This window comes from Equus przewalskii, chromosome 1 (assembly GCF_037783145.1).
Source record: "Equus przewalskii isolate Varuska chromosome 1, EquPr2, whole genome shotgun sequence".
In the NCBI taxonomy this organism is placed as follows: Eukaryota; Metazoa; Chordata; class Mammalia; order Perissodactyla; family Equidae; genus Equus; species Equus przewalskii.
In genome coordinates, this window is record NC_091831.1 from 396,563 (window position 1) to 415,832 (window position 19,270).

The following is a 19,270-nucleotide window of genomic DNA, read 5'->3' on the forward strand; positions in this document are numbered from 1 at the left end:
GGAGCTCAGGGTCTGACATGGCATCCTGTGGTCCCTGCGTCTGGGACACAGCCACCTGGGGTAGGGATGAAGATGAGGAATGGGAGAGGGTGGGGTGGGAGAGGTTACGGTTTGGGGCAGGCAGGACTGCCATGGAGTATGGGAAGGTGGGATGGAGGAGGAGGGGTGGGGTGAGGTGAGATGCGGTGGGGCACCACGTGCACGGGGGCGGGGATGGGAAAGTGTTGGGTGCGGACTGCGTGATGGAGACAGAGTCGGGCGGACGCGTGTGGAAGCGGGAGATAGGATGGGGACTGAAGTGGGTGAGGGAGGGGTGAGGGAGGGGTGGGGGGAGGAGGACCAGGCGCAGCGAGGACGGCGGGGGGGCTGGGAAGGCAGAGGGGCTGCGCTCCGCGGGGCCTGCCTTTATCTCCTCCCTTCCGTCTCCCGGGGGACGAGCCTCCACGTCTGCCCGCCCCTAATCCTAGGGCGGAGGCCTCGCGCAAAATCCAGGCTCTGCGCTGGGTGGAGGGTCTCCGCCCCAGCCCGCCCTTCCCGCTCCGCCTGGCCCCTGGAGCGGCCACTCCAGCCCGCGGTTCCGACCGAGGCCCGTGGCGGGTAAGGCCGAGCGGCGGGATCCAGGCCCGGATCGGGCGGCTGGGGCGGGCATCCGCGGGGCCGGGCATGGAGGAGCCGCGAGGGGAGACCGGCGGGCCTGGGAGGAGGGTCGAGCCGCCGCCCAGATCGCTGCACCCGGAACGGCCGCGTCCCCGGCGGTCGGGGAGGGGTGGAGTCGAGGGAGGGGTGGGGCGGGCAAGGACCATCCCCTGGGTCCCGGCCTGCAGGGGCGGGGTCTGCACAGTGACCCCAGCCCATGAGGCCCGGACCCCCGGCTCTCGCCCCGCGCCCGGTGCGCACCGCTCCGAGGGGTCCGGGAGAGCCGGGCCGAAGCACACGGTTGATCCCTTCTCCACACCCCAGTCTGGGTCCTTGGGGGGCCTCGGTCCCTGAGACTGCGTCCTTCAAACACAACCTCCATCCCCGTGGCCTCGCCGGCGCCCTGGAGGCCGGGGTTGGTCCTTGCAAAACAGCCAAGGAGCCCTTCCCCAGGCCCGAGTCCCTTACGGCAGGGCCTCACTCCCCACCCCGCCCCGTTCATGCCCCTACTCCACGTCCAGACACGGAATAACCCCCAGGTGCTGAACCTTCTCACCTCCACCAACCCCTTTCCAGTTACTGAAGAGACCCTACCCCCTCCCCAGGACTGGGCCCCTAATCCTCAAGCGCTCGAACCCCTCCTCCCAGCCCACCCCAGCCCTGAGCAGCAGTCCTCCAAAATGCTGGAGCCCCCAGGTACCGCCAAATGCTAAGCTTCTGTTCCCGCCCCTGGGGCCCCTGTCCCTAGGGTCAGAACCGCTGGCCCCAGGCCCTAGGCCCCCTGGTCCTCACAGAAGCTGAGGTCCCTTCCTCCATCTTCCCGCAGGTCCTGCCCCACAAAGATGAACTGGACGGCGGCGACGTGCTGGGCTCTGCTGCTGGCGGCCGCCTTCCTCTGCGACAGCGGCGCAGCCAAGGGCGGCCGTGGCGGGGCTCGCGGCAGCGCCCGGGGAGGGCTGCGCGGGGGCGCGCGCGGGGCCCCGAGGGTGCGGGTGAGGCCGGCGCCCCGGTACGCGGGCTCTTCCCTGCGCGTGGCGGCAGCAGGGGCGGCGGCTGGGGCGGCGGGGGCGGTGGGCCTGGCCGCCGGCTCGCGCTGGAGTGGGGCCGCGGGGCCGGGGGTGCGCGGACTGGACGACGACGAGGACGGGTCCCCCGGCGGCAACGGGACCGGCCAAGGCGTCTACAGCTACAGCGCCTGGACTTCGGGCACGGAGCCCACGCGCGGCCTGTGCCTCTGCCTGCTGCTGGGCGGTGCCCTGGGCGCGCTGGGGCTGCTGCGGCCCTAGGCCCAGCTGGGCTTGGGGTCACTTCAGCCCCCAGCCCGCGCCCTCCCCGCAGGCCCATCCCAGAGGCCACCCCACACCTCTTCGTCTGCTGCCCACAGCCTTCGAGCCCAGAGGCGCTGCCTGGACGATTCTCGCCACCCTGGCAGGAGCTGCAGCCTCTCCTAGCTGTGGCCCTGAGGCGACTTCTGTTCACCCTCTGCCCAAGCCCCTCCCCAGCCTCCCCATCTCCCACCCTCGCCAGCACCCGCCACTCATGCCCCAACTTCCACTTGGAGGTTAGGGTTTAGGGTCCTCCCCATCAAAAGGCAGGGGTCTTGTGGTTTCTGGACCATCCTGGTCAGCTGCCCACCATCTCTCCAGAGCTGCTCAAAGAGAGGTGCCAAGACCAGGCTGTTCAGGCCACTCTAGCTCCCCTGACCCCACCCTGGACACCTGAGAGGTGTGACAGTACTGACCACCAGGTGGAGAGGCGGCCATCAGGCTGGGCTGGTTCTGCACCAGCCCTGAGGACCATGGTGGCCTCCCCCACAGAAGCTGCCAGAGTGGAACAAAGGACTTGAGGTTTCCCAGGGAAAAGAGAGAGGACAGGTTTCCCTCACGGGTTGTAGGTGCTGAGCATGTGTCCAGAAGAGATGGTCTGCGGACTTCAGAGCCCAGGCATGCCCATAGCGGTTCTCTGCACGGTTCCCAGAGCACTCCCTGCCCACAAGGGTTGCCCGCAGCCTGCCCCTGCCCTCGGTCCCAAGGCCGCATCCTCCACTCTAGGCAGATGCTCTGTGAGACCCACTGCCAGGGGCTCCCTTGGAGGCACTTTGCTCGACTTGAAACAAGTCACTTAACCCTTCTTGAGACCTATTTTGAAAAAAAAACCAACATTGTTTAAACTTCAAGAGCTTCCCATTTCCATTGAACTTTAGGTTCACGTCCAGGCTCAGAGACCTCCCCTGTACTCAGGTGCAACAACTGCCACCCCACTGAAGAGCCCTCCGGCCACAGCCCACCGTGCCCCCAGCAGGTTTGCCCCAGGCAGCAGCGTCTCCCAGTGGGCAGCCTCCCTCAGAAGGTGAGGGCATGGTGCGAACAAAGGTAGCCAGGAGCTTGTTAGACCCCAGCCACCTGACCAGCCCCCTGGCAGGTCTGTGGAGGAAGCCAGCAAGCGCCTTGGCTCAACAGAAGAAAGCGTGAGAGGCTGAGTTCCCTCCACCACCACGGAGGCTGTCTGAACCTCCGAGGGTGTTCCGAGGACAGGCCACGCCCAAGGTAGCCTGTAAGGAAAGCCGGGCAGATCCTTACAAGGGTTTGTCTTTGGATCCCAACACCCCTGTGCCTAGGGCCGGCCCTCCGCCTCTCAGGTGCCCAGCAGCCCACTTCCCTTGAGCTGCCAGCCTGGTTCTGTGTCCACGAGCTCAGCCTGGGGCCTCGGCTCTTCACCACGTCCTCCGGCTCCAACGCCCCTTATCCCATGGCAGGCCTGCTTCCCAGGGGCCTCAGCTCTTCACCACATCCTCCAGCTCCAATGCCCCTTATCCCACAGTAGGCCCGCTTCCTAGGCCAGCTCCTCAGGATCCCGCCCTCCTTCGGTGCTCGGCAGGGGCCTCGCCCGCCACTGGGCTATATCCCGGAATCTGCCCTCACCCCCTGGACCATGGGGCCTTCCAACTCAGCTGATGAGCACCAGTGCCAAGCCCAGCCCCGCCCAGGGGGCCCTGCCACCTCTGCTCTCCACAGCTGGCACGTGCCTCTGCTTAGGGTGAGGGTCTTCAAGCTATCACTCAGACCCTGGAGCAAGCCTTTTTTTCCAGAGGGACACTAAGCTGCCAGCATTCTCGGGGTACAGCGAGCCCAGATGCTCCTCTGTCCATTCTGGACCAAGCTCGATGCTAACAAAGACCAGCAGGCCGTGGTCAGGCCCTGCCCAGGGCCCCAGAGGCAGTGTGACCAGTCTACCACTTTATCTGCAGGTGGCAGAAGTCGGAATCTTGCCCAAAGAGACGCATCCAGGTGGCTCTGAAGGCCCAGGAGCATGGGGGCCGGCCTGGCTGCACTCAGCCTCTCCTACACCACTGGATACTGGGCTGTGGCCGGACCAGACTCTCACACACTGCTGGGCACCATGGGGGCCGCCAGCACTTGGGACGAGATGGAAACATCATGCTAAGTGGGGAGCTGACTGCACACAGCAGCCCGACTCCAGGAGCGGGTCTGGCATTTGGCACAACCATGAATCTCCGAATACTCCCCGCCCTGCTGGTCAGGGTTCCAGCACTTGGGGTGGGTACTCTCAGGAGGGGCTGGTACGTGTGCACAGCCGTGGGGCAACCACACGGGATAAGAGGACCTCGAGGGGCCACAGGAGGGGAGGTGCCCAATGAGACCACTGGCCACAGGTGAGCCGGAGCTCCTGACAAGGTGCAGCCTCCACATAGCACCTTTCCTTCCTCTGCCCTTCTTCAGAACGCAGGTTGGAGGGTGACATCCCTGGACTGTCAGGTGCACTGATTACGACAGTGCTGGGAGGGGCCTCTGGGACGGTCCCATTAAAGGTGCTCAGAGGTGGTGTGAAGCCCTGGAGGTCTCACCTGACCACACCAGCGACCCTCCCGCCTGTAGGCAGCTGGGCCATGAGCAGGCGGCCCCCAGGTGCTGCCACGGCTATGTGGAACTTCTTGTCCCTCTCTGTGTGCACATTTAGTAGTGTTGTGAAATAAACACTCCGCAGACAACAAGACTGTTCCTTCTTGCAGGACCCAGGACACTGTATGGGGAACTGGACACGAGCCCTACTTACTAACCAGTCCACACCCTGTTCTCCCTTGGGAAGGGGCCTTAAGACAGTCCCAGGTGCTCCTGGTGCAATGAATGGGCCAACAGCACAGACAGGTCTTTTAATTTAAATTTTAAAAATTACAGATTATAGCTTCAACTCTTTCTGAGACGACATCAGTTCTCCTTAAGGGACACTGAGCATGAGACAGCCTCCCTGCCAGGCCAGGCTGTGGGACCACTCAGGGACGTCGGCCACCCTGACGTCCACACCCAGGCACAGTCCCCCGTACCCAGGAGCTAGCCCAGCCATGGCGCAACAGGAGAGCTGGCTCCTTCCTGGAGCGGAGACCTGGGTGTACAGTGACCAGCGCGGAGCTTCTGGAAAGGGAGTCCTGAGTTCAGACCTCTGGCCACAAAGGTCTGGACACCACACATCTCTGGTGCCGAGGACTGGGCAGGAGTGAGGCCCTCGCTGGCTGGGCCAGTTCAGGGGTCCGTCTCAGCAGGGCGGTGGCCCTGGGCCCCTGCCGAGGGGTGGCTCTGCAGAGTGTCCCGGTCCAGCATCACCGGGCCAAGCAGCCCACTGCGGAAGGTGCGGAGGAAGTCACGGGCTGCCGCGGGGTAGTTTGGCTGGATGACATTCACGTCACCTGGTGAGGGGAGGATCTGGTGAGGGAGGGGCCTCCACACAGGGCAGGCCCAGGGTTTGCACACACCCCTCCCCCCCCCCGCCAAGGACCCTTGGGCAGGTGTTTGTGGAGCTCGGGCACTGGAGCGGCACCTGCAGCTGCACACAGAGCCCCTTCCTCTCCAGGACCTTTGCTCCCAGGGCTGCCGCATGTCCCCACGGTGTCCTAACCCGCCAGCCGGCCCGCGTCTCACCTGTGCCTGTCAGCACCTTCACCTTCTGCGTCTTCCCCAGCTTCACGGCCACGCGCTTCAGCACACTCACGATGTCATCACAGGCCTCGCCCAGGCCGTAGTGCTGCACGTACCTGCACACAGACCGCCGGTCAGCCAGCGTGGGCCAGGGCCAGGCCCCTGCGAGGTCAGGCCCGGCTCCACAAATGACCCCTCTGCATGTGGGTGTGAGTGACCACAGCGTGGGCGTGGGGCAGGGGGCCCCACTGCAGAGTTGCTGACGTCTGTCCTGCGTGGCCATGGCCAGCTGCCCTGAGGGCAGCGCCCCACCAGAGCCCTTGGCTGTCCACAAGCATCATCCACCCGTCCCTGAGCAGCAGCGGGGCCCACAGTCAGCACAGCAGACATGCTCAGTTTGCTGCTGAGGACGCAGGTCAGGACAGCCAGGATCACCGCACTCTGTCCAGCTGGCTGGAGAACGGGCAGTTCTGTCGGACTAGCATTTTCTGTAGCCCGTGGCAGCAGGGTTTAACTCCACCCCCACCGCTGCTGAGAACTGCCCAGCGACTCTCAGGGACCCCGGCCTCACAGGATGCAGGTCTGGGCCTGATGGGAAAGGCCAGCACCGGCACAGGCACGTCTGAGGCCGAGTGGCTGAAGAAGACAAACGTCATCTACAGACAAGCCCCTCCCTGAACCTCGGGAGCCGGGGACACCTGGACCAACGCGCCTGCCAGGGGACACAGCAAGTCGCTTACATCTCCACTTGGAGCCTCCTGACCGGTAGACAGAGTGGCAGGGTCTGCTCATGGCCCCACACGGAGGCCAGGGGCTCGGACTGGCCTCACGCTACACACCCATCAGACACAGGCCCAGGCCCCGCGTGAGCGTCAAGCCCCCTCTCAGGGGACATCTGAATCCTGAGGAATGCAGGTCCTAAATCAGACTTCCCAGAACAGCAGCCCCACAGGTCCCTGTGTCCTGGCAATCGCGAGAAGCTGTCCCAGGAGGCGACAGGCCTGAGGAGGACTTGCTAGCACATGCCCCAAGAGCTGTACCTGCCAGCTCGTGGCCACTGCACCCTGCAGAAACACTGCGGAACCGTGGAGATCCAAACTGACCCCCACGAAAATGAAGCCAAAAAGCGACCTTTGAAATTCCACTTCCATGCAAAACAGATAACAGGGACTGGATTTAACCCCATCTGAAACAACCAAAAATACACAAAACAAACGTTTTCAAGGCATCATCCATCAGGCACGAAGAACATGAACAAGGGACCTAGGAGTGGCCCACTCGGTACCCTGAGAGCTTCAGGCCACGAGGCCAGGAGGGAGCCTGCCGAGCCGGATGACTGTGGCTGGAGAAGTGGCGCTGGGAGACCAAGGCGGCTACAGGTCACGTGGGAGAACCAGAGGGGGCAGGCTGTCCAAAAAGAGAATTCTGGAAATCTGCAGTGAGCTGCCCTCAGATATTCAGCAGAGGAGGGATAATGACAGAGGAAACTCCCCAAGGACAGAACCAAAAGAACCCCCCAGGAGGACAGGGGGGAGTGGCAAGCACTGCTCAGAGCCGGGAACAGATGGAACCTCATGACCCACAGGGCACTGGGGACGGGATGGGGGCCTCCGTGGGAACTGCTCCAGACCCACAGGCCTGAAAGGGCCAATCCGTTTCCAAAAAGCTGTCCCAGAACATCACTCAGGGATTTTTACAGGAATATAAAATTACCCATTACCAAAAAAGGCAAAATTCCAAATGCCTAGCATCCAAGCAAAAATTATCAGGCCTGCACAGTAGGAAAACAGACTTGTCATGAGGGAAAATCAATCAATGGAAACTGCCCCAGATGTTAGATCACAAGACAAAGACATTAAATATTCCATGTGGTTACAAAGTTAAGTAGAGATACAGAAGATATAAAAAAAATGACCCAAACAGAACCTCCAAAGGGGACACCATGAAACACACTCTGGAAGGGTGAACAGTAGATGAGACACTGCAGAAGAGGATGATCCAGCGCTGACCAAGACTGCCAGTCCAGGAGCACACACACACGGCAGGTATCTTCCAAGAACGAAGGCGAGATCAAGACATCTCCAGACACGCAAATCCCAGACTTCGTCACCAGCATGACAACGAATGTTAAAGCAAGTACTCAGACAAAGGAAGACATCATCAGATGCAAACTGGGATCTACACAAAGAAAACAGGAAGAGCGTATCTGGGGTTTATAAACTACATAAAAGTAAGACAGGACAACAGCCCAAGGGTCAGGATGAGAAAAATGGAAATATACTACTGTAAGCAGCTTACGCTACACGCAATGTGTTATAATATCCTGGAAAGAGCTCTATAAACCCTAGGGCAACCTCCTCCCAAAGTCAGAGATGACAAGCTAACAAAGGGGAGAAAGTGGAATCATAAAAAGTATCCAACTAATCTAAAAAAGGCCAAAGAGAGAGAGACAGCCAGAGAGACAGAGAGAGACAGAGAGGGAGGAAAAAGAACATAGACAGGACAAACAGCAGGGTGACGAATGTAAAGCTAACATCAATAATCACACTAAATGTAAATGATCTAAATACCTAAAATGAAAGACAGAAACTGTCAGATTAGATAAGAAATAAGACCCAACTATATGCAGCCTATGAGAAGCACATTTTAAATATACCCACACAAACAAAGTAGAAGGATAGAAATAAAAAGTAAAGTAAAAGAATAAAAGACAATATGCCATATTAACACCAAGCAGCAGAAGGCTGGCTATACAAATACCACACAAGGTGTACATCCAAGCAGAGTGTTCTAAGGATGAAGGTCACTGCATACGACAAAGGCACCAGATCATCAAGAGGACACAATCTCCCCAATGTTCTACACCCAACAAAGCTTCAAAATACATGAAGCAAAAACTGACAGAACTGCAAGGAAGAATAGACAAATCCACAGTTAGAGTTGGAGATTTCAATACCTTTCTCTCAATAAATGATAGTAAAAACAGAGAGAAAGTGAGCAAAGTAGAAACAGGGAAATAATAAAGACTGAACAGTAAACAGTGAAATAAGAAACAGGAAGATGATAAAGTCAATGAAAAGCCATGATGAAGTGACCGAAAGCTGGTTCTTAGGGGAAAATCAATAAAACGGATAAACTTCTAGCCAGACTGATGTCCTCAAAGTGACAAAGGACATCGATGCAACACCCCCAGCCCACATCACACTCAGTGGTGAGAACAAACAAACCACATGTATCTGTATGCAAAATACTGCTTGCCAGTGACAGGAATGACAAGGTGACACACCTTACAACTCAGAAGAGTCTGAAGACAATCAAGCAGAGGGAACAAAGCCAAATGATGGAGCACACACTGCACGACTCCAGCACAGAAGCTGCAAAGAACAACAGAGCAGGTGGCTACGGGGTGCAGGGCAGGGGCAGGAAGGGTACAAAGAGGGGTTACAAAGCAGCACCAGGAATGTAGGGGTTTTCTTGACTGCCTAACAGTGTCACAGATGTATCCATGTGTTGAAATGTTTCTGACTGTACACTGTAAAGAAGGTACAGAGCTAGCCCTGATGGCCTGGTGGTTAAAGTTCTGGGCTTTCACTGCTTCAGCAGCCCGGGTTCATTTCCCGGTCACAGAACCACATCACCCGTCTGTTAGTTGACTAGAAGGACTTACAACTAGGATATACAACCATGCACTGGGGCTTTGGGGAGGAAAAAAATGGAAGAGGAAGATTGGCAACAGATGTTAGCTCAGGGTGAATCCTTCCCTGTGTAAAGGAGCCAGGAGGTGCAGACTGTTGTTGGTCTCAATACCAACGATGCCGCTTTCTCTTAACGACATCAGGCTGGACGAGAGAGAGGAAGGGCCGCCCGCCCCACATCCTCACTCACCCAAAGAGCTCATGCCGGTTGAGGGTGTAGAGGAGGTAGTCAGCCAGGGTCTCCTCCCCGACCAGGTGGTCCAACACAGTTCCTGCAGACAGACAGGCAGGGTGAGCACCCCCAGACAGCCCGCATGTGCCCTCAAGCGTGCCCCTCCTGGTCTTAGCCAGAGGTGCTGCTAAGGGACAGCCATGCCATGGCTGTCTGACCTGACCTCTCTGCCCTCTCTGCAAACTGGGAGAAGAGAGGCACTCTCTCCAAGAACACCTGTGAGGGTTGGGGGGGTCAGAGCACGCCTGGCACATGTCAGCCGTCAGACAGGACTGTACGACGCTGCTTGAGACAGCCTCTCCCAACAGCCATGGGAGTGTCTGCAGCAGCCAGGCAAAGGCAGGCACAGCCCACCCAGTGCAGCCTGCTCACCACACAGGGCCAGCTCTAGGCCTGTCTCCACCTGCCCGGTGTAGGCCCTAAGGGTGCAGCCCGCTCACCACACAGGGCCAGCTTTAGGCCTGTCTCCACGCTTTCGATCCGGGGCGCCAGCACCCCAGGGGTGTCCAGCAGGAACATCAGCGGCCGCTCACACACCTGTGGACACAGAGGGTGTCGGGCTGGGCTCCCAGGAAGCCAAAAGCAGCCCCTCCCACTGCGCCTTCTGCTGGGTAGCCCCTCAAGCCTCATATTGGGTTCCTGGGGCTCCAAGGAGGCCCCAGGAACCTGCCTCAAGGGGTGTCACTGTTTTTACCAAGCTCTTAGCTTCCCATAGCATTTGATCCCCATTTAATTGGGAGAATAAATAAAAGCAACAGGCGCCCACAGCCCCCATCTTCTCCCAGGGAGAAAAGGGAATGTGTGCAGACGCTGGACTGTGGCTGAGAGAACAGGCTCAGCTCGGCTCTGCCCTGACCACTGTGCAACTTCAGGTGAGTGATGTAACTCCTCTGTGCCTCAGTTTCCTCATCTGTTAAAGAGGCATAAGTGTGCCCTCCCATAGGTTTGGTGTCAGAGCTGGTGCAGTGCCTGGCCTGTGGTGAGCGCTCAGTGAGAACGCAGAGCAAGGGAAGGGACAGCACGGACAGAGGCGGGCACCTCACGAGCCATCAGGAAGTGCAGTGTCCGTGAGTGCAGCTCTGGGCCCAGGAGCTGAGGACTCCTACCTGAATTCTGGACATCACAGCCCTGGTGATCCCAGGCTCGCCTCCCACCCTGGTAGCTTTTCCTGCAGGACAGAAGGGGGCTGTCGGATGTGCATTAAACACACAAGGCCGGCACACAAGCCACAGAATTAGCAATGAAACACAGGGAAACCCGCGAAGGCCCCAGTGAGCCTGCATTCAGTGTTCAGCCCCAAACCAGCTCACGGCAGGGACTCTCCACGCCAGGCACCAGAACGTACCTCCTAGTGTGTGGAAAGGGGCCCAAGACCTGCTGGGGGCCGTGAAGGCCAGACCAGAGTTGCTCCTTCCAGCATAGTCGCCTTCCTCCCTCCCAGACGTGACCCTGCGCCCCGAGGCCCAGCCCACACCCTGCGAATCTGCCCCCCAGCACTGCCGGTGACAGGCCCGTCTGTGGGCTGACCTCCCCACGGAGCTGCTGGCCTGTGCTCTAACACTGGCTGCTCTGGGACCCTGCTCAGGGTGCGTCCCAAGCAGATTCTCCCCCCTGCAGAATCAGCTCGAGGAAAGGGGCGCATGTGTCCACTGGCAGAAGAACAGACAAGAAATGTGGTCGATCCATACAATGGAATGTCACTCAGCCTTAAAAAGGAAGGGTATTCTGACACAGGCTACGACACGGCTGAACCTGGAGAACACGATGCTCAGGGGAATAAGCCTACACACAAGGACAAACGCTGTGACTCCACTCTCATGAAGCACTACATCGTGACAGACCCAGACACAGAAGGCAGATTGGAGGCTCGCAGGGGCAGGGGGAGTCGGCAGTTACGTTTACAGAGTTTCAGTTTGAGATGATGGAAAAGTCTGGAAATAGATGCATGATGGTTGCACATCACTGAATGTACTTAACATCAGTGATTCTCTTTAAAGCCACAATTAAAGAAAAATAAACTTAAAAAATAGATGACTGTAACAACTCTCCAACGAGCACCAGAAACACCGCCTGCAACGTGCTGGTTCCACGTGGTTCACAGCCCGCAGCCTGAGCCCTGGAAACGGGTTTGTTACTAGAGACTCATGCTGACGTGGAGAATGAAGCCGACAGCCTTGGTGTTAAATGTTCAAACACTGAAGAGGAGAGAGTGGATGCACAGTGAGCAAGTGGCGTGGGTGCCTGAGACTCCAAGTCGGAGAACAGCATGAACCAAGGAGGCAGGTGGTGGGGCTCCCAGCGCGACCCCACGCGGGCGTGGAAAGCCTTTCGGTGCCCCCGCTTGCCAAGACAAGCACGCCCTCTCCTGAGTCACGACGGCCTCCTGCCTGACCCATCAGACCCCATCCACCGCCCAAAGCTTGGGCACAATGACAAAAGGGGCTTAAGCAAACGCAAAGACGACATCACCAAAGTTTAGTAAAGCCGCCCACGTATTAAATATCTTAACCTTTCAATATTTTAAGAGAGAGAACAAACGAAGCATAAAATGTCTAACAGGATGACTGTGTCTTGCCATTCAACTCAGCGTCAGGCCATTAATTGGGTCCTTCTGGTGGAAAGAGGCACCCCAAGGAGCTGTGGGGCTGTGGGCTGTGAAGTTCCGTCTCAGAACGACACTAAGAGGGGCTGCTGGCCAGGGAAGACGAAGCGTCCGCCTCTGCACGTGCCCGCAGTACCTTTCCTGAGGTGCTGTCTCCGCAGGGAGTTGATGAGTGAGGACTTGCCCACGTTGGGGACCCCGATGACCATGATGCAGTACTCCAGGCTCTGCAGAGGCGGGAGAGCAGGGAGTCAGGAGACCCCCGAGACCCCCACTGGGCCCACACAACGGACCCACAAGCCCAGGCCAGCTTAGGGGAAGGAAGTGAGTCAGGGCTCACTGCAGAGGCCATGCCCACCTCGCCAGGGCTGCCGGCCCTTTCTACTGGGGTAATGGGAGGACAAGGTGGCTCCTCAGGCTAGGCAGCATCCCCTCCTCCGTGCCTGCAACGGTGCGCAGAGGTGAGAGGCCCCTGTTTGTGCTGAGGCCCCAGTAGTCCTGGGGCTCAGTTGCTGCTTGGCGGGTGAGCCTCGGGCTCCTCAGGAGGAGGGACTGTCCCTCGGCCAGCACTGGGCCCACCAACCAACCTCTCCTCGGTGATAGCGGTAGCTGCTCCCAACCAATTCCGTGACCATAGGGACGATCTGCAACAAACGAGCCACACAGGCACTTTCACAGGGGAGCCTGGCTCTTCCCCAGTTTCTGGAGATGGCACATGCCAGTCTCCAGCACCGGGATTCTGTCCACATCACGGATTGACACTGCCCTATGGTGGGGTTCATCTGCGCCCCATCTCGACCCTCTAACACAAATGAGGGCGACAGCCGTGACAGCAAACACCTTCCAACAAAGATGCACGTCAGCCAGTGAAATTCCCCCACACGACTGGGAAAAATAAGACACCAGACTCTCCCAAGTCTCTTCCTGCTCCTAAGCCCAGAATGTTTTACAGCCTGACCCCGTGCCCACTGTGCTCTCGGCACCAGGAAACGAGTATCCCCAGAAACCCCCTAAAATCTGTGGGTCGTCTCCAAAACTCTGCTCCTTGTGAAAGCACGGAGTAAGTTATAGTACCCCTTGAACATACTGAAACAGAAGCATCATAGTACAAAATAGAGAGGCCCACCTGCTTGACATTCTCATCCTTCACACAGTTGGTAAAAATAACATTTTTCAGGCCTTCTCCTTCTAAGTGTCGTATAATTTTCTGAAAGAGATATTTTCATTTTAAATACTAAATGAAAACATGTGTGTTGTGATTTGCAAAAATCCAAAGATCTGAGGCTGAAGGCTCCGCTCTGCCAGGCGTGCTCGTGGCTCAGAGCCACTCGTCCGGGGACCAGGAAGAGCCAGGCAGCAGGAGGGGCAGATGCAGGCACAGGCCACAGAGCACTGAGCACAGGCACACGAGAGGATAGCTGGCTCTTGCACGAGGACAGGAGGCAAGGGCCCTGGGGCAGGGGTGGTCAAGCTGGTCCTTAGGCCTCGTGCGGCGCCACCAGGGGCGAGGGCTCAGCAGAGACACAGCATGCCCTCTCAGGATGCCAGGACTGTCATGAAAAATGAGGCTGAACTAGGCTATTCTGAAGCCACTTCCAGCACAGAAATTACACGGATTTGGTCTTCATTTAGTAATCTCATCACTCCTGTGTATCCTGACTAGTTCTCACAAAATCAACTCCACTTTAAACTAAGGTTGAACCCAATCCAATTACAAAGTAATTGTAATAATTTAAAAGCCCAAAAGTAAACTAAGGTTAATATGAATTTAGTGGTCTTCACATTAAGTGAAAGCATGTGAATCACACTTTTCAAAACCAGTATTGTATTATTCGATCAGCTAAATATGATCGATGCTTCAACAAACAGAACAGTCATGCATCGATTCAGTTGTTTCAGTTACCTATTCTGGTTATTTTCTTTGATGATGCAGATTAGGATACAGACCACAACAAAGGCATGTTTGAAGCCACACTTTGAAGTGTGCAAACTCACACAGGATGGGTCCCCACTGTGCAGACGCAGACGCGGGGGGACCATCACGAGGGCCTCCCATCTCCTCCAGTCTTGAAAACCTGGGCCGCAGCAGCACCTCAGAGAAGCTCTGACTGCCTCCCAACCAGGGGACACCACTGAGTCCCTGTGTCAGGCCACTTCGATGTGCCCACCATGCCACAAAAATCTGCATTGAAGGGCAGAGCAGCTGCTGATAACTCAAGTCTCAACTAATAAAATCAATTGAAAGTTTGTGATAATAAATACTATGACTGTGAATGCAGTGAAAACCAGGAACATCTTGTTCTCCGAGGACAGAACTGCCTCATTCCCACAGCAGGAGGGACTCAAATGAGGCGGCGCGGGTGGCGGGGGAGGGGCGTTCTGCTGGCATCCCAGTGAACAAAGTCTCCCAGCCTTAGTGCCTGCTGTTCCCTAGAACCTGTGGCGGAGGCTTGTGGTTGGGGTTTAAGTAACTCAGACATACCACAGTTGAGTGGGAAACCTGAAATGCATCCTCACTGGGGCAACACAAGGAAAAGCCCTCAGCACTGACAACCTGAGCAAAACTGGCGGCAGCACAAGACTCTGACGCCCTCTCTGCGAGGGTGTGACAGCAGAACAAGCAGAGCAGAGAGAAACACTTCCAGGATCCTCATGTCCTTTCACCTCCAGGCACGAGGGGACAGCCTGTACTTGGTCACTTGTGTCCCCAATCCTGCCTGGCTTTGGAGAACCTCGTTAGCTCCTCTGGGCCTCCCCCGGTCTTCCAGCTTCCAGATCACACTTTGTGTGCAGAGGGCAGCCCGCAGGACAGGCAGGGGTCTGGGAGGCTGTGGATCTGGTCAGCAGGGACAGCTGGGGACAAATGAGGCCATCACAGGAGACCTCAAGGCCAGCGCTGTCTAGGTGTGTAGCCAGCAGCCTCATGCGGCCACTGAAGATTAAACTAATGAAAGCAAAAGGCAGTTTTGCAGCAGCAGTAGCCACATTTCAAGTGCTGGCAGCCACATGGGGCCAGAGGCTACCACATGGGGCCCTTGGCTCTGGCGGCACATCCCAGCCATCTTCCCTTGGGAGTATGCATATGGATCATTTGGTCACACGTTCAAGGTTAGAGGGAAGCGCCAGTGTGAGAAGCCATGCTGCAGCCCTCTGCAAACACAATGTGGTCTGCTAGGCAAGCCTGCCTGGGCGTGCTGACACCATGTGTTTGCACCAGTGAGGCTCTAGACACCAGCGACCCTGGTGCTGAAGGCGTCTGCAGAGGGGCCTCACCTGCCGTTCTTTCAGATCTGCCAAGTCCATTTTGTTGAGGACAAGCAAGTGAGGCTTAAGCCCGAGGGTTTCCTGAAACAGAGGGTTGCGGCCTGAAAGTGGGATGTGGTGGAATTAAGGGAAAAATTCCTTCAGAGCTTTCCCAGCAGGTAATTTAGTTTGCCTTTCTCCTCATGCAGAGCAGCTCCTCAGCCAGAAGGTCTAGAAGGAACTGACGCACAGAGGAAGAAGCCAGTCTCAAAGCAAGTGTCCGCTGCCAGCTCCGCCTCAATGCTGTGAAACCGCCCCCCAGTGCTGCCCTCCCTCGGGGGAAGGCCTGCGCCTCTCCCCACTGCCTCAGTGCCCCTGCAGGCCACGCGCTGCTTCCTGTGGACAAGAGGTGGACAGGCAGGGCTGCGGCTCTCACACGGCTTCTCAAACAGGAACGGTGGTGGCAAAAAAAAAACACAAAGCTCAGAAGGTTTTATAACTAAATCCTTGTTTAGCTGCCAAGGTACCAGAGTTCAAAATGAATGACCTGATCCCTCAAGAAGTCCTAACCAACATATCTCAAACCACCACTGCCACCACTGGAGACCACAGAGGCGACGAGGGCTCCGCACGGAGACCGTCATGGGGGTTCAGCCTCCTGACTCCCATGTCAGGCCCTTCTTCCCTCCGCCAGGAAGCCCCGGGGCTCAATGTAGGGTCCCACCTCCTGTGGCACTAGCACAGGCAGGAGTGGAGGCCTTTATCTTTATCCTCTGAGCACTCAGCCTTCCTGGTGCTTCGTCTCCTGTCCCACCCCAGCTGTGAAATTCCCGAGGCCTCCAGCGTGCCCTGTGTCCAGGCACACAACAAAGGCACTGTCCATAAATCAGACCCTTCCCTCGGAGGTTAACGGATCCTGTGCTGATTCAGAACACAAAAGCCCCCAGACTCCCTCACAGGCCGCTGTCCTGCCACGTCCTAGATAAGAAGTCTAGAGACCAAGAGAAGAGAGGTCTTCTCATCACATACACTGAATAATAACTACAGGTTTTATTACTCTTGAATAATCAGACGTGTGATTGCCAGTAAACTTTCAACCAGCATGAGATGTTGTGTGAATTGATATATTCAGCCTACAGTAAAGAAACTTGAGGAGCCAGCCCAATGGCTTCGTGGTTAAGTGTGTGTGCTCCGCTTTGGCAGCCCAGATTCATGAGTTCAGATCCCAGGCACAGACCTATACCACTCTTAAGCCATGCTGTGGCGGCAATCCACATATAAAGTAGAGGAAGATGGGCACAGATGTTAGCTCAGGGCTAATCTACCTCAGCAAAAAAAAAAAAGAAGAAAAAAAGAAACAATACTTTATTGCAGAAGTTCCAACAAGCTTTTGAAATCATGAAAATGGCTTTTCATTCTCCATCCTAGAAATGATAACAACTTTCAAACCAACACCTTCATCATATACGGAGAATCTAAACGTAGCTCAATACAACACAAACAGGGTCTGAAAAGCACACTTGCTAACGAGCGCGGTCATCGCATCATACTTCCAGCACGGGAGGAAAGCCCAGTGGGCAGGAACACTTAAATCAAGGTTTCCTATCCCACCTACAAAATCCTACTGCTGGACTGGGTTTGAAGGCTTGGGCATGCCAGGCAGATGAACGAGGCTACCTACATATCAATGCAGAGCTTCAAAACACACCAGGCCTGGACCCCATACAGAAATTTCAATTAACTGGTCCGGAAAGGCGCCCAGGCACCAGCATTTTTAAAAGCCTCCCGAGGGAATTCTAACGTGTAATGAGGGTTGAGAACCACTGCTTTAAATGCCAACGACGACAGGTGAGGCTGCTGGCCACTGTGGAGGCTGACTGGAACAGAGCTGGGACCAGATGGAGGAGGTGGATGGAAACAAGGTGACAAGCCAGGAATGATTCCTGCTCCTTGAGCTCTGCCTGATTCAGAAAGAAAGGCTTCCCCTGCACCACTACAACTCTGCACCTAATCCCAGTAGGCTGGGCGACCTATAATTCAACTCAATTCTGACACTATCAACCTGGAGATGGAGCTGAATCCCACAGGTGAAGGGCTCAGTCCCCCAAGACTACCTCCCATCCCACTTCAGACACCAATCCCAGGTCCAGGTGATCACCTGTGCGTTCAGACCAACTAGCTATAAATTGGGGGTCCCCATGACCCTCTCCTCAAATTCAATTAATTTGCTAGAGCAGCACACAAAACTCAGAGAAACATTTTACTTACTAGACTACCAGTTTATTATAAAAGGATATAACTCAGAAATAGCCAAATGGAAGAGCATATAGGGCAAGGCATGTGGGAAAGGGCTCCAAGCCTCCATGCCCTCTCCAGGTGCAGCCCAATCTCCATGTGCAGAATCTCCACCTGTTCACCCCTTTGGAAGCTCTTCCAACCCCATCCTTTTGGGTTTTAACGGAGGCTTCATTACACAGGTATGATTGATTAAATCATGGCCACTGGCTATCAATTCAGACTCCAGCCCCATCCCCTCCCAGAGGTCAGGGGGTAAAACTGAAAGTTCCAACCCTCGGACATCAGGGTCCGGATATCAGGGTCTGTTCCTGTGGCAAGCAGCCCCTACCCTTACTGACCTGGGGCCTTTCCAAAAAGTCATCTCATTAACATAACAAAAGACACCTTTTTCACTCCCATCTCGAGAAATTCCAAGGGTTCCAGGAGCTCTGTGGCAGGAACAGGGGCAAAACCCAAGTACATATTTCTTACAATAAATCCCATACCACAACCACCAAAGGATATCCGGGCATCATGGACCTCGATGATACAGTCGACCAGCTTTAGGCTGCTCTGCATCTTCTTCAGCCCTGGAAAACAGAAGACGGACAACTAAGGGACGGGGTCCATGACCTTAGAGAAGTAAAGGATTTAGGTTGAACCGTCAAAAATGACACAGCACCAAGCACAACCTGAAAAAGCACCTAAGCGAGGGGCTCTGAGCCACGAGAGCTGGTACCCCCCGGCGGGTCAGTGCAGAGACGCGGGAGGCCCACCCGAGGCGGCACAGGCCACGGGGACAGCCAGCTCCCGTCTCCACCGCCGGACGCCTGCGCGGGAGTCTGTAACACCCGCTTGGATCGCGGTCTCGGCTACAAGGGAGGGAACGCGACGGACGACCCACTGGGCTCCCAGCGGTGTGGCGGCGACGCTGCAGCCAAGAGCGCAGAGCGGCCCTTCCCGCGGCGACCCCGCCCCGGCCCGTCGTCCCCGCGCCCTCCCGGGCCCGCGCGGGCGAGCGAGCAGGAAGGGCCCCAAGGCTGGCGCGGGGGACACCGCGCGGATGAGGGGGTGACAGCAGCTGCGCCCTCGGCCGAGGCTGAAGCCCCGCAGGAACAGTCAGGGACGGGCGGCTTCTGGAAGGGGCGGCGGTGGGCGGCCCGGACGGGACCGGCCCCAGACCGAGACCAGCGGCCCGCGCCCCGCGGACTCACCCTTGGCCATGTGACCGGGGAACCAGCGCGCCACGGCGTGGCCGCCCAGGGGGAAGCTCTCCCGCCAGGCGGCCCGGGCGGCGCCGCACAGCGCGCGCGGGATCAGCCTCATGGCGCGGCTTCCCGAGCGCAGCGCAGCGCGGGGGAACGCTCCCGTGACAGACCTCTCCGCCCAGCCCGCGACCCGGCCCAGCCGTTCCGGCTCTCGGGCGTTCCAGGTCGCGGCCTGCGCGTGAGCACGACGCTGCCTGGGGCGGTGGGCGGAGCCTAGGGGGCGGTGCCCCGGGTTGGGGGCGGAGCCTGGCGCCGTGGGGGGTGGGGCTGGGAGCCTAGTGGGCGGGGGCACAACTCGGAGGCGGGGCTACGAGCCGACCAGGGACCTGCGCAGTCCAGGGAGTTCTCAGGGGCCCGGAGTTCACCGGGATTTTTTAAGGAATTCA

At 57.3% G+C, this 19,270-nt stretch overlaps 2 protein-coding genes and 1 long non-coding RNA gene across 9 annotated transcripts in view; 1 reads left to right on the forward strand and 2 right to left on the reverse strand.

The window, feature by feature from the left end:
- The window catches only part of LOC139085126 (uncharacterized), a 41,984-nt gene extending 40,428 nt beyond the window's left edge, over nt 1-1,556 (reverse strand). The window contains exon 1 of the long non-coding RNA XR_011543193.1: nt 1,429-1,556. This is a non-coding gene — a long non-coding RNA (uncharacterized lncRNA). The remainder of the gene's footprint in view (nt 1-1,428) is intronic.
- On the forward strand, nt 470-4,648 carry SPRN (shadow of prion protein). Its single transcript, XM_070630930.1, has 2 exons — nt 470-597; nt 1,463-4,648. Exon 2 carries the CDS (start codon nt 1,479-1,481, stop codon nt 1,920-1,922), a length of 444 nt encoding a protein of 147 aa, XP_070487031.1. The 5' UTR covers nt 470-597; nt 1,463-1,478; the 3' UTR covers nt 1,923-4,648.
- Nucleotides 4,649-4,792: 144 nt separating this feature from the next.
- MTG1 (mitochondrial ribosome associated GTPase 1) lies at nt 4,793-19,108 on the reverse strand. 7 transcript variants are annotated; one of them, XM_008528486.2, is made up of 11 exons: nt 18,831-19,108; nt 18,142-18,206; nt 15,370-15,474; nt 13,223-13,303; nt 12,684-12,740; nt 12,233-12,323; nt 10,601-10,662; nt 9,935-10,031; nt 9,453-9,534; nt 5,571-5,683; nt 4,793-5,338 (listed from the first exon to the last, which is right to left on the reverse strand). In XM_008528486.2, exons 1-11 carry the CDS (start codon nt 18,940-18,942, stop codon nt 5,175-5,177), a joined length of 1,029 nt encoding a protein of 342 aa, XP_008526708.2. In that variant the 5' UTR covers nt 18,943-19,108; the 3' UTR covers nt 4,793-5,174. The 7 variants fall into 7 exon arrangements, with proteins under 7 accessions (XP_008526708.2, XP_070487020.1, XP_070487005.1 ...); XM_070630919.1 differs by having other exon boundaries at nt 10,601-10,680; nt 15,370-15,472; nt 18,140-18,206; nt 18,831-19,082; XM_070630904.1 differs by lacking the exon at nt 18,831-19,108 and adding an exon at nt 18,321-18,820.
- Between the last annotated feature and the right edge of the window lie 162 nt (nt 19,109-19,270).

What these genes read in the sequence shown, in the direction of transcription:
- MTG1 (XM_070630919.1), bottom strand. Translation starts at nt 18,942, where the DNA reads ATGAGGCTGATCCCGCGCGCGCTGTGCGGCGCCGCCCGGGCCGCCTGG. An exon ending in ACCGCTATCACCGAGGAGAG is followed by an intron (nt 12,324 to 12,683) that starts GTTGGTTGGTGG and finishes CCGCCTCTGCAG; the next exon opens with AGCCTGGAGTACTGCATCAT. An exon ending in GAAGGTGCTGACAGGCACAG is followed by an intron (nt 5,339 to 5,570) that starts GTGAGACGCGGG and finishes TCCCCTCACCAG; the next exon opens with GTGACGTGAATGTCATCCAG.
- SPRN (XM_070630930.1), top strand. Translation starts at nt 1,479, where the DNA reads ATGAACTGGACGGCGGCGACGTGCTGGGCTCTGCTGCTGGCGGCCGCC.